Source organism: Salvelinus namaycush, chromosome 4 (genome assembly GCF_016432855.1).
Source record: "Salvelinus namaycush isolate Seneca chromosome 4, SaNama_1.0, whole genome shotgun sequence".
In the NCBI taxonomy this organism is placed as follows: domain Eukaryota; kingdom Metazoa; phylum Chordata; class Actinopteri; order Salmoniformes; family Salmonidae; genus Salvelinus; species Salvelinus namaycush.
In genome coordinates this window covers 52,180,242-52,192,587 of record NC_052310.1, presented here as the reverse complement: position 1 = coordinate 52,192,587, position 12,346 = coordinate 52,180,242, and the positions used below count along the sequence as shown (strand labels likewise).

The window sequence follows — 12,346 nt, the reverse complement described above, 5'->3', positions numbered from 1 at the left end:
GCCCACATTTATAAACCATCTATTAATCATAAGTAAAGTATTTTTGCAGTCCCTAATCTAAAGTGAGCGCTATCTAACCCTAACCCTTAACATAACCTAACCCAACCGTAACCGTTATGTAATCTTTTTGTAAATGCTTTATACATGGTTTATTACGGACTGTTAAAATAAAGTGTAACCCTTAATTCAAGCCCTCACCCTGCAGCAGTAACTAACTATCTGTCTTAGTCACTTAGCTGCTACTGATATATTCTTCACTTAATACTTTCTAATGGGTGTGGCTACAGAAGCCATGTTCATAGCTGAAACTGTGCTGATTGGTTATGACTGTGTGTGTGTGTGTGTGTTTGTGCGTGTGTGTGTGTGTTTGTGCCTTTGTGTGTTTGTGCATGTGTGTGTGTGTGTGTGTGTGTGTGTGTGTGTGTGTGTGTGTGTGTGTGTGTGTGTGTGTGTGTGTGTGTGTGTGTGTGTGTGTGTGTGTGTGTGTGTGTGTGTGTGTGTGTGTGTGTGTGTGTGCACGCGCATGCGTGGCTGCCTGCATGTGTGGTGTTCTCAGGTTGTGGAGCCTGGCGGACCATGCCCTGATAGCTCGCTGTAACATGGAGGAGGCAGTCCGCAGTGTGGCCTTCAGCAACGATGGCTCTCAGCTCGCTCTGGGCATGAAGGACGGCTCCTTCACCGTGCTCCGAGTCAGGTACTGCTAAAATGTACCTTCACTACCTACCTTTAGTCCCTAGAGTCAGTTTGTAGCTCACAGTTACAGAAAACATCCACAAACAAACACTTTTAGGTTCGAGTGTCAGGTACAACAAACTCCCACCTTCCATATCACTACCTCCTTTAGTCCCAAGAGGCAAGTGCAGTACAGCACGCACTGTCTTGCACATTTAGTTCCCAAATACAGGCACCACTTACCACACCTGTAGTCCCTAGACTAATCTTTAGTACAACAAGCACTCCTTTCACAATCTGCTTTAGAGCTCAGTGTTCAGTACAGACTCTCCTATCGGGTATAGGACCATCACCTCCCCCCTTTACTGCTACAAGTTCACGCATCTCCTATTACCCACCATAAAGGTTACTACAAGCTTCACTCCGTTGATCTAGTGCGTGGGTGCGCGTGTCGGTGGAGTGGGATTTTTGGAGCAGCAGACACCTTTTGGTAACATAATATCCTCACCAGTCCCACTCCCATTCACAAGGGGGTGATAGGTGATAGGTGATAGCATATTATTTACATATTTAACTTTTTTAAATTTTGTGATAGCAAGGAAAAGTAATCTTCCCTTGCTAGTAGTAGCTAGCTGGCAGCCTGGCAAGCAGGCTTTAACCTGTCTAAAAACATAGCAAGCTAGCTAAGTTTTTTAGCTTCCCACATCTGCATGTGAAATAATCTGAGTTATAATAATAAAATATATATATACACTACTGGTCAAAAGTTTTAGAACACCTACTCATTCAAGGGTTTTTCTTAATTTTGTTACTATTTTCTACATTGTAGAATAAATGTGAAGACCTCAAAACTATGAAATAACACATATGGAATCATGTAGTAACCAAAAAAGTGTTATATTTCAGATTCTTCAAAGTTGCCACCCTTTGCCTTGATGACAGCTTTGCACACACTTTGCATTCTCTTCAACAGTCTTGAAGGGAGTTCCCACATATGCAGAGCACTTGTTGGCTGCTTTTCCTTCACTCTGCGCTCCGACTCATCCCAAACCATCTCAATTTGGTTGAGGTTGGGGGATTGTGGAGGCCAGGTCATCTGATGCAGCACTCTATCACGCTCCTTCTTGGTAAAATAGCCCTTACACAGCCTGGAGGTGTGTTGGGTCATTGTCCTGTTTAAAAACAAATGATAGTCCCACTAAAGCCCAAACCAGATGGGATGGCGTAGCGCTGCAGAATGCTATGGTAGCCATGCTGGTTAAGTGTGCCTTGAATTGACAGACAGACAATGTCACCAGCAAAGCACCCCCACACCATAATACCTCCTCCTCCATGCTTTATGGTGGAAAATACACATGTGGAGATCCTCCGTTCACCCTCACCGCGTCTCACAAAGACACGGCGGTTGGAACCAAAAATCTCACATTTGAACTCCAGACCAAAGGACAAATTTCCACCGGTCTAATGTCCATTGCTCGCGTTTCTTGGCCCAAGCAAGTCTCTTCTTCTTATTGGTGTCCTTTAATAGTGGTTTCTTTGCAGCAATTGGACCATGAAGGCCTGATTCACACTGTCTCCTCTGAACAGTTGATGTTGAGATGTGTCTGTTACTTGAACTCTGTGAAGCATTTATTTAGGCTGCCATTTCTGAGGCTGGTAACTCTTAATGAACTTATCCTCTGCAGCAGAAGGTAACTCTTGGTCTTTCAATACTCTGGTCCTCATGAGAACCAGTTTCATCATAGCACTTGATGGTTTTTGCAACTGCACTTGAAGAAACTTTCAAAGTTCTTGACATTTTCCTTGTTGACTGACCTTCAAGTCTTAAAGTAATGATTGTTTCTCTTTGCTTATTTGAGCTGTTCTTGCCATAATATGGACTTGGTCTTTAACGAAATAGTGCTATCTTTTATATACCCCCCTACCTTGTCACAACACAACTGATTGACCCAAACGCATTAAGAAGGAAAGAAATTCCACAAATTACATTTTAAGAAGGCACACCTGTTAATTGAAATGCATTCCAGGTGACTACCGCATGAAGCTGGTTGAGAGAATGCCAAGAGCATGCAAAGATGTCATTAAGGTGGCTACTTTGAAGAATCTGAAATATAAAATATATTTTGATTTGTTTAACACTTTTTTGGTTACTACATGATTCCATATGTGTTATTTCATAGGTATGATGTCTTCACTATTATTCTACAATGTAGAAACTAGTAAAAATAAAGAAAAACCCTTGAATGAGTAGGTGTTCTAAAACTTTTGACCGGTGGTGTATATTCTTATACTTGCTGGTGTAACCTAAAACAGTATCCCAGTTTGATATGCTGCTGTTGTATTCATTATGATATCAGCTAAAAATAGAACATCATGTTTTGGTCATGGAGAAAAAGCACATGGCTAGCTAGTTGGCTACAGCAGTTTCTACCATTTCACAATAGCCTGGAATCACTTGTTATTACCTATAAACAAAATACCCTTTTGGGTGGATTTGTGTTGTTTGGTTTACTGTTTGAACAGTCGCTGAGATTATATTTGGTTACCAATGCAAAATAGGCTACTTTGATGAATAGCCTATATAGCCTATAGATCAGATCAAGGAACCAAGCGACTACATTGCCCCCACGGCTGCGGAAGGAATGATACGGGGCATCTCAATTTTCAGGTAATACAAAAGCTTGTTAAATCCCGGAGCGTATTACAAGGAGCCGCCGATTTTGTGACAAAAAATGACATTGCAACACTAGCGTGTGAATTTACCTTAAGTGCTTTTTCCCCCAGTGGAAGCTCACAGAGTGGTCGAATGGCCATTTAGGAAGATAATTTAATTTAGGAAAATTAAGGAACGTTTTTACTTTGGTTAGTTAGCTTTCATAAATACTTGCATTATAGCAAAGCTGGCAAAAGTATTTCCAGCATCAAACTCTTCAGATACATCTTGTAAAGAAGGGCCATAAAGTTATGCAACCTAGCCTGCAGTGGCGCCATGGGCCAAAACCTCTGGTTTTAACAGCCTTCAAATGAGATGCTGAATTCATCACTTAAAGCCTGACTGAAGGCCCCAGTTTAATTTACTCCCCAGCAGATTCAGTTGGTATGCTGGCACTTTCCATTAGGTTATAGTAAATTGGTCCGCAGTGCTGTTAATCAATATGGTTTGAAGTGGCTAATCCTCACGCTGCACTTTGAAGTGAACAGTGCTCCTGATTTGCATTTAGTCTATCGGAAAAGAACGGGTTTACAGCATTAGGAGCAGCTTTTTATGATTGGATGAATTTATGTTGCCTGGGGCTGTGTTGTGCTGTATGATTTTGACTGAGAGCTGGTGCGTTTAAAAGGGTTTGACGTGTTACTTTTACTTTTTATCTACCTCATCGTTGGATATAGCTGTTTGAGACACACTGCACTGTATGCATTGATATTCCCCATAGGTTATTCCCTATGATTACTGTTCACCATATCTAATCGTTAGGAGTTTGTCAGGATAAGGGACAAACATCACTGGCACTATGATTCACAATTACAGCACATTATAAGAATACGAAGCCACACTGTCTATACGTCCTGTGATTACATACTTCCTTCCCCTTTTTGTGATCGTACCAACATTAACATTACCAGAGAGCAATTTAGACAGAAAAACATAATTATGTCCCGATCTAAAATTACCCATGAAAAATGAGTTAATCAAGTCTGGGAATTGCTTTTGGGTGGGCGCAGCAGGTGTGATAAGACTGTGGTGGTTCATTGTAATGCGTACTCCTCAGAGAGAGACAGCAGGAAGATGAGTTTAGTGGCGAGGCTCCCTCTCAGTGTTTCAGCTGGCCTCAGAGTCATTATGACAATGAATGGGCCCAGTCCATCTGCTGCTGCTCACTGTTGGTTAGATAGATGAGCTAGCCAGCCAGCCTCCTGCCTAGAGCTAAGGGATTCACTCTTCTTTTCTCTCTCTCCCCCCCTCCATCTCTCTTCCCTCCCTCCCTCCCTCTCATCCTTCCTCCCTCTCTCTCCCCTTCGCGTCCTCCTTCCCCCCTCCTCTCTCCCTTCCAGGGACATGACGGAGGTGGTGCACATTAAAGACAGGAAGGAGGTGATCCATGAGATGAAGTTCTCTCCGGATGGCAGCTACCTGGCCGTGGGCTCCAATGACGGCCTGGTGGATGTGTATGCTGTGGCACAGCGCTACAAGAAGGTGGGCGAGTGCAACAAGTCCTCCAGCTTCATCACCCACCTGGACTGGTCCATCGACAGCAAGTTCCTCCAGAGCAACGACGGTGCGGGAGAACGCCTCTTCTACAGGATGCCAAGTGAGTGAATCACCGCCACCAGCCGCCAGCCGCCACCACGTTTTGGCAACGTTGTGACAATGTTGTGCTTTGGCAGCTTGACTTTGCTTTTGACAGATTCTGCTGTCACTTTGAGATTGACTCACTTTGCAGAAAAGCAACGCTTCATAATGACTTAAAATTGTCCCTGTGTCTCTCTGAACTAGGCCATGATAACCATGGTATAACTCCTATTATCTCAGCTTACTGGGAACACTATCCGTGATTGAATCTGATGTAGCTGTTTCTTGTTTCCTTGTTGGGAGAAGGCACGTAAACAGATCACACAGCAATCAGCTTGACAGTAAACAGTAATTAGGTCCATGAATCGAAGGTGGATCACAGCTAGCTTAGCGCCACGCCAAACAAGCCCTTCTTACACACACACCAGCAGCAGCAATCACCACATCACATCCGGCTTTAACGTCGATGTGGTTTCTTCTTATTTGTCTCTTCTGTCTGTTCTGTCTGAAGGCAAGGCTCTTCCCAGGCAAGGCTGCTTTCTAGGTGGCACTGTCTAAAACTCTAGACAGCTACACAAACCTCACAGTCACTACATAACCACTGTCTGCACACGCACGCACGCACGCACGCACGCACGCACGCACGCACGCACGCACAAACACGCACACGCACACGCACACACACGCACAAACACACACACACACACACGCACGCACAAACACCTCTCTCTCAAACTACACTATGTTTTTGGAGAGCTGTGTGAAAAGCCCTGTCAGAGTGAGTGACTCAGCGTTGCTCCAGGGTGTTTAGTGTCAGCAGACAGACTGTCTAGACTGACAGTCAGGAGGGCAACAGGTGATGCTGCAGAGAAGACAGGAGAGAGGGGAAAACATTGTTTGGTTGCTACATTTTCCTATTATTTATTAGGGAAAATATTTGACATCAATTGGTACTTTCTTACATTTACCTCAAACATATTACCTCAATGTGTTTATTTATTTGTGTTTCCTGCTTCACTTATCTGTCTTTTTAACATTGCATTATTTTGCAATTATAAAAGCCAAGGGGAATATTCTCTTAGAAAGTCAATTAATTACGATAATAGAATGACGTCAATCGAGTGTTGAAGCATGGTAGATTTTCTAATTTCACTTGTCCCATAGGGATTCTAGATAGCTCCCTCTTCCCTGGGGGTTAGACTAACAAACCACGTGCATGCACATGCACTGACACACACACACACACACACACACACACACACACACACACATACACAAATATTCATGCTGAGGACCCTAATTAAAAAAGGAGCTCCACAAGTGATGCAAGCTTCGGACAGAAAAGGGCTCCCGGCTCTAGGCTTTGTTTACGTTGCTATTTGGTTTATTTCTTGCACCAATTAAACCCCTCATTAACACAGGAACAGGGTGTTTGTTTGTTAACACCTTCAGTCTCATGTTTATGTAACCTTTGCCTACTTGTTGAGTAAACTTATTGCCTTTTAGTTCTAGCTAAGAACCTTAGCAGCTAGGTTAGTAGAGTTGTGACATAGTCAACATTATTTAAAGGTGCTATTATTTACGCACAACAAGCTGGTTTTACAAGATACATGCATCCTGCCAATGTTTGTCTTCCATCCTGTTTTTCTCCCCTGAAGTTGGGAAGCACCTGACCACTAAGGAGGAGGTAAAAGGGATCCACTGGAGCTCGTGGACAAGTGTGATTGGTCCAGAGGTGAGTGGGATCTGGCCCAAGTACACCAACATCAGTGACGTCAACTCTGTGGACGCCAACTACAGCAGTGCTGTGCTGGTTACTGGAGACGACTTTGGTCTGGTCAAACTGTTCCGCTTCCCCTGCCTAAAGAAAGGTCAGTAAATGTCTTTGTTCTGAATATGCAACATGCCATTTTTACTTTGGAGTCATTACAATAAAAAATACATGTGTACCCATGCAAATATAGAATGATGAGATAGGGAATTATGTTGAACACACTCCCCTTCTCTCATTTCATTTTGACTAGTTTTTCTTTCCCTGATGTTGTGAACAGGGGCAAAATTCAAGAAGTACATTGGCCACTCTGCCCACGTGACCAACGTACACTGGTCTCACGACCTGCAGTGGGTGTTGACCACCGGCGGGGCTGACCACTCTGTGTTCCAGTGGAAGTTCCTGCCTGAGGGCGTCATGAACGGAGGACTGGAGACCAATATACCACAAGGTACGTACAGTATTTAGCCTGAGGAACCTGGAGGTTTGATTTAAGAATGTATTGTATGGTTCTAATGAGAGACCCCATATTGTCATGTTGAGCTGGTGCTGAACTGTTCTTGGGTAGATTTGTGTATGAAATATTATTTCATATGATTAATCTACCTTAGAGTGACTACAGTACACAATAGCCATGCTCTTGTCAAAAGCCAATGTAATGACTATGTGAGTGATTGTTGCAGCAGTGAAATCCGTTTGCTTGCTGCCACTGTCTCCTGGTATCGGTTCCCTCTAGATGGCCATGCAGACTCGAACAGTGAGGAGTCTGACTCTGACGTGTCTGATGTCCCGGAGCTGGACTCTGATATTGAGCAGGAGACACAGATCAACTACGACCGACAGGTGGGTGTGTGGAGCTTACAGACACTGGAGGGAGTCCTATATGGGTCAGACAGAAAGTGGGTAAAATCAGGTTGAAGATGATACACGATATGAGGGACATTGAGAAAGTTCCATATGAGGAACAGTGAGAGTGTCTTACATGATGTAGAATGAGTGTCAGTACAGTTGTGGGATCTTAATTTGACCAGTTTGTTCGCAGTAATAAAATAATAAAATCATTTAAAAAGTTATAATTTCTTATCAGAAATTTGTTTTGATAGACTATAGTTTAGTTGTGAGATCTAGAGAGAAAAAGAGAACTGTGGGTTTTTAGGGAATTTATGTAAATCACGAGGCTCATTTAAATTTCCTGCGGCACAGGGAAATGATCTGCGACAACAGGGTAATCAAATGAAGATACTATATCTATATATGAGAATGAAGATACTATATCTATATATGAGAATGAAGATACTATATCTATATATGAGAATGAAGATACTATATCTATATATGAGAATGAAGATACTATATCTATATATGAGAATGAAGATACTATATCTATATATGAGAATGAAGATACTATATCTATATATGAGAATGAAGATACTATATCTATATATGAGAATGAAGATACTATATCTATATATGAGAATGAAGATACTATATCTATATATGAGAATGAAGATACTATATCTATATATGAGAATGAAGATACTATATCTATATATGAGAATGAAGATACTATATCTATATATGAGAATGAAGATACTATATCTATATATGAGAATGAAGATACTATATCTATATATGAGAATGAAGATACTATATCTATATATGAGAATGAAGATACTATATCTATATATGAGAATGAAGATACTATATCTATATATGAGAATGAAGATACTATATCTATATATGAGAATGAAGATACTATATCTATATATGAGAATGACAGTTGAATGAGATGAGAGGAGAATATGCCCCATTTAAACTGGTGTTCGGGAAAAAACATGAGAGACAAGAGAACACACTACTCAAGGCTTAAACAGTACCCTGTTTAAATACCCTACAGTAGATGAGGCAGAGAGAGAATAAATTGTTTGAACAACCCACATTAGTCAGTGTAATCTGAATTGGAATGGCCCGTTGTTAGTCAGAATGGCTCCAGCCATATACGAGGATCCTGAGGCATCCTGAAAGTCAATGAAGGTGCCGAGTGGAGATATTCTGATATTGATTGATGTTAGCAGAGAGAGGCAGCGAGGCGGACGGAAGGGGAGATAATATATTCAAATAGCAGAGTGCTCCTATCAGCGGCTTTGTATGGGATCAGCGCTGACTGAGACTTTATTTGTCGGAAAACGCCTGGGTTGCCATGGCATCCATCACATACCTTATCTCCACTGGCAGCTGGATCTGCATTTGTTGCCGTGACGATGCAGGTTGGTGCCACACGGAGCGCTGCCATGTGTGCTCTGGAGATACATTGCTTCATGACAGATCAATGAGTTGCCTGTTTAAAATTTCAAGTGTGGGGTAAAAATATTATTGTCCCTGCATCTCTTAAGACTTAATTTTTGTCCTCATGCAACACTTTGCATTTGTTGATTGTTTGTCATTGGTAGTATTTCATATCATGGTTCGGTAAAACATATAATGTGTTGTAGGAGCATGAAGTCAACATGATCACCATTCATGTTATTTAGTCACCCTTAGCTGCTTGGGATTGTGGGGAAAGTGGTTGATAGCAGGTTGACATGATGTACAATATGAGGGACTGTTGTTGTTACAGGTGTAGAAGGACGACTGTGTGTGGTTGTTTCAGGTGTATAAGGAGGACCTTCCCCAGCTGAGGCAGCAGAGCAGAGAGAAGAAGCAGCAGGTCGGCTCCCTGAAGCGCCAGAGAGGCCCAGATGAAGCTCTTCGTCTAAAGTTTGTCCACGGGTAATGGGTTCTTATGACAGGTCTTATGGGTCTCATTTTGACTGTGTTACTGAGTGTTCATCAGAAAAATACTCACACGTGTGTTTTAGGTGTCATCTTTTCAATGTCAAATTGGTTGAGATGACACTCCACCATTTGAAATGACGTGATAAGGACAGATGTCTTGAATTGAGAGGAAATCGTGTGTTTCCATCGCGATGAAACAATCTCTCTCTCTCTCTGAAATTGGCCTGTCTGTGTCAGCTGTTGGAATATGCAAATCCCTTTTCAAATCTGTAGTATTTAAATCATTTTTGCTAAAAATGTTCAAGATGTGTGAAGCAGTTAACATTACTGATACATGAAATACTTCCCTGTAGCAGCTCTAATACTCCCTCAGTGTCCTTTCCTTTTTGTAAAACTTAAAGACCTCACAGTGGGGGAGGCAGAAGTCTTTCAGTGTTTGAGCGATGAAATAAATGCCGCACATTTGATTAAAATTCCCCACGCAGGGTTTATTAGACTCTCTTATATAGGCCATGTAGGGGAGAGACAGCATATGAACTGTGCTTTTATTTGGAGTACCTTTTAGATAAGGATCATACCTTCACAGTTTCAGAACAATAGCCGTCTTATCTTAATATGTAATTTTCCCTTGTCAGCTTTACAGAAACACCCAGACACTCAGTCAAGGAATGAATTGACATTTTTGTTTCAGTATACAGTGCATTCCGGAAAGTATTCAGACCCCTTGACTTTTTCCACATTTTGTAACGTTACAGCCTTATTCTAAAATGGAATACGTCTACACACAATACCCCATAATGACAAAGCAAAAACAGGTTTTTAGACATTTTTGCAAATGTATTAAAAAAACTGAAATATCACATTTACAAAAGTATTCAGACCCTCTACTCAGTACTTTGTTGAAGCACCTTTGGCAGCGATTATAGCCTCAAGTCTTCTTAGGTATGACGCTACAAGCTTGGCACACCTTTATTTGGGGAGTTTTCTCCCATTCTTCTCTGCAGATCCTCTCAAGCTCTGTCAGGTTGGATGGGGAGCGTTGCTGCACAACTATTTTCAGGTCTTCAGAGATCTTCGATCGGGTTCAGGTCTGGGCTCTGGCTGGGCCACTCAAGGACATTCAAAGACTTGTCCCGCAGCCATTCCTACATTGTCTTGGCTGTGTGCTTCAAATCAAATCCAATCAAATTTTATTGGTCACATACACATGGTTAGCAGATGTTATTGCGAGTGTAGCGAAATGCTTGTGCTTCTAGTTCCGACAGTGCAGCAATATCTAACAAGTAATCGAACAATTCCACAACAAATACCTAATACACACAAATCTAAGTAAAGGGATGGAATAAGAATATGTACATATAAATATAAAATATAAAATACAGTATATACATCTGTGATGAGTAGTGCAAGATATGTAAACATCATTATTAAAGTGGCATAAATAAAGTAAATTTGTTAGAGTGGCCAATGATTTCAAGTCTGTATCTAGGCAGCAGCCTCTCTGTGTTAGTGATGGCTGTTTAACAGTTTGATGGCCTTGAGATAGAAGCTATTTTTCAGTCTCTCGGTCCCAGCTTTGATGCACTGACCTCGCCTTCTGGATGGTAGTGGGATGAACAGGCAGTGGCTCGGGTGGATGTTGTCCTCGATGATCTTTTTGGCGAGTGAGAGGTTGTTTTCCTTACACCACACCCCGAGTGCCCTCACCTCCTGCCTATAGGCTGTCTTGTCGTTGATGGTGATCAAGCCTACTACTGTTGTGTTGTCTGCAAACTTGATGATCGAGTTGGAGGCGTGCATGGCCACGCAGTCATGGGTGAACAGGGAGTACAGGATGGGGCTCAGGGAAGTGTAGATGTTGTATCCTACATTCACCACCTCGGGCCCACCCGTCAGGAAGTCCAGGACCCAATCGCACAGGGCGGGGTTGAGACCCAGGGCCTCAAGCTTAATGATGAGCTTGGAGGGTACTATGGTGTTGAATGCTGAGCTGTAGTCAATGAACAGCATTCTTATATAGGTATTCCTCTTGTCCAGATGGGATATGGCAGTGTGCAGTGTGATGGCAATTGCATTGTCTGTGGACCTATTGGGGCGGTTTGCAAATTGCAGTGGGGCTAGGGTGACAGTTAAGGTGGAGGTGATATGATCCTTGACTAGTCTCTCAAAGCACTTCATGATGACAGAAGTGAGTGCTACGGGGCGATAGTCATTCAGTTCAGTTACCTTTGCCTTCTTGAGCACAGGAACAATGGTAGCCAACTTGAAGCATGTGCGGACAGCAGACTGGGATAGGGAGAGATTGAATATGTCCGTAAACACACCAGCCAGCTGGTCTGCGCATGATCTGAGGACGCGTCTAGGGATGTGCTGTTGGAAGGTGAACTTTTTCCCCAGTCTGAGGTGCTGAGCGCTCTGGAGCACGTTTTCATCAAGTATCTCTCTGTACTTTGCTCCGTTCATCTTTTCCTCTATCCTGACTAGTTTTCCAGTCTCTGCTGCTGAAAAATATTCCCACAGCATGATGCTGCCAACACCATGCTTCACCGTAGGGATGGTGTCATGTTTCCTCCAGACGTGACGCTTGGCATTCAGGCCAAAGAGTTCAATTTTGGTTTCGTCAGACCAGAGAATCTTGTTTCTCATGGTCTGAGAGTCCTTTAGGTGCCTTTTGGCAAACACCAAGCGGGCTGTCATGTGACTTTTACTGAGGAGTGGCTTCTGTCTGGCCACTCTACCATAAAGGCCTGATTGCTGGAGTGCTGCAGAGATGGTTGTCCTTCTGGAAGGTTCTCCCATCTCCACAGAGGAACTCTGGAGCGCTGTCAGAGTGACCA

At 42.6% G+C, this 12,346-nt stretch overlaps 1 protein-coding gene across 1 annotated transcript in view; it reads left to right on the top strand.

Moving 5' to 3' along the window:
* The window catches only part of LOC120045650 (echinoderm microtubule-associated protein-like 6), an 84,503-nt gene that overhangs the window by 41,880 nt on the left and 30,277 nt on the right, over nucleotides 1-12,346 (top strand). Inside the window, exons 8-13 of the mRNA XM_038990568.1 lie at nucleotides 557-694; nucleotides 4,726-4,982; nucleotides 6,622-6,834; nucleotides 7,015-7,185; nucleotides 7,471-7,577; nucleotides 9,385-9,503. Coding sequence (XP_038846496.1) covers nucleotides 557-694; nucleotides 4,726-4,982; nucleotides 6,622-6,834; nucleotides 7,015-7,185; nucleotides 7,471-7,577; nucleotides 9,385-9,503 — 1,005 coding nt within the window. The remainder of the gene's footprint in view (nucleotides 1-556; nucleotides 695-4,725; nucleotides 4,983-6,621; nucleotides 6,835-7,014; nucleotides 7,186-7,470; nucleotides 7,578-9,384; nucleotides 9,504-12,346) is intronic.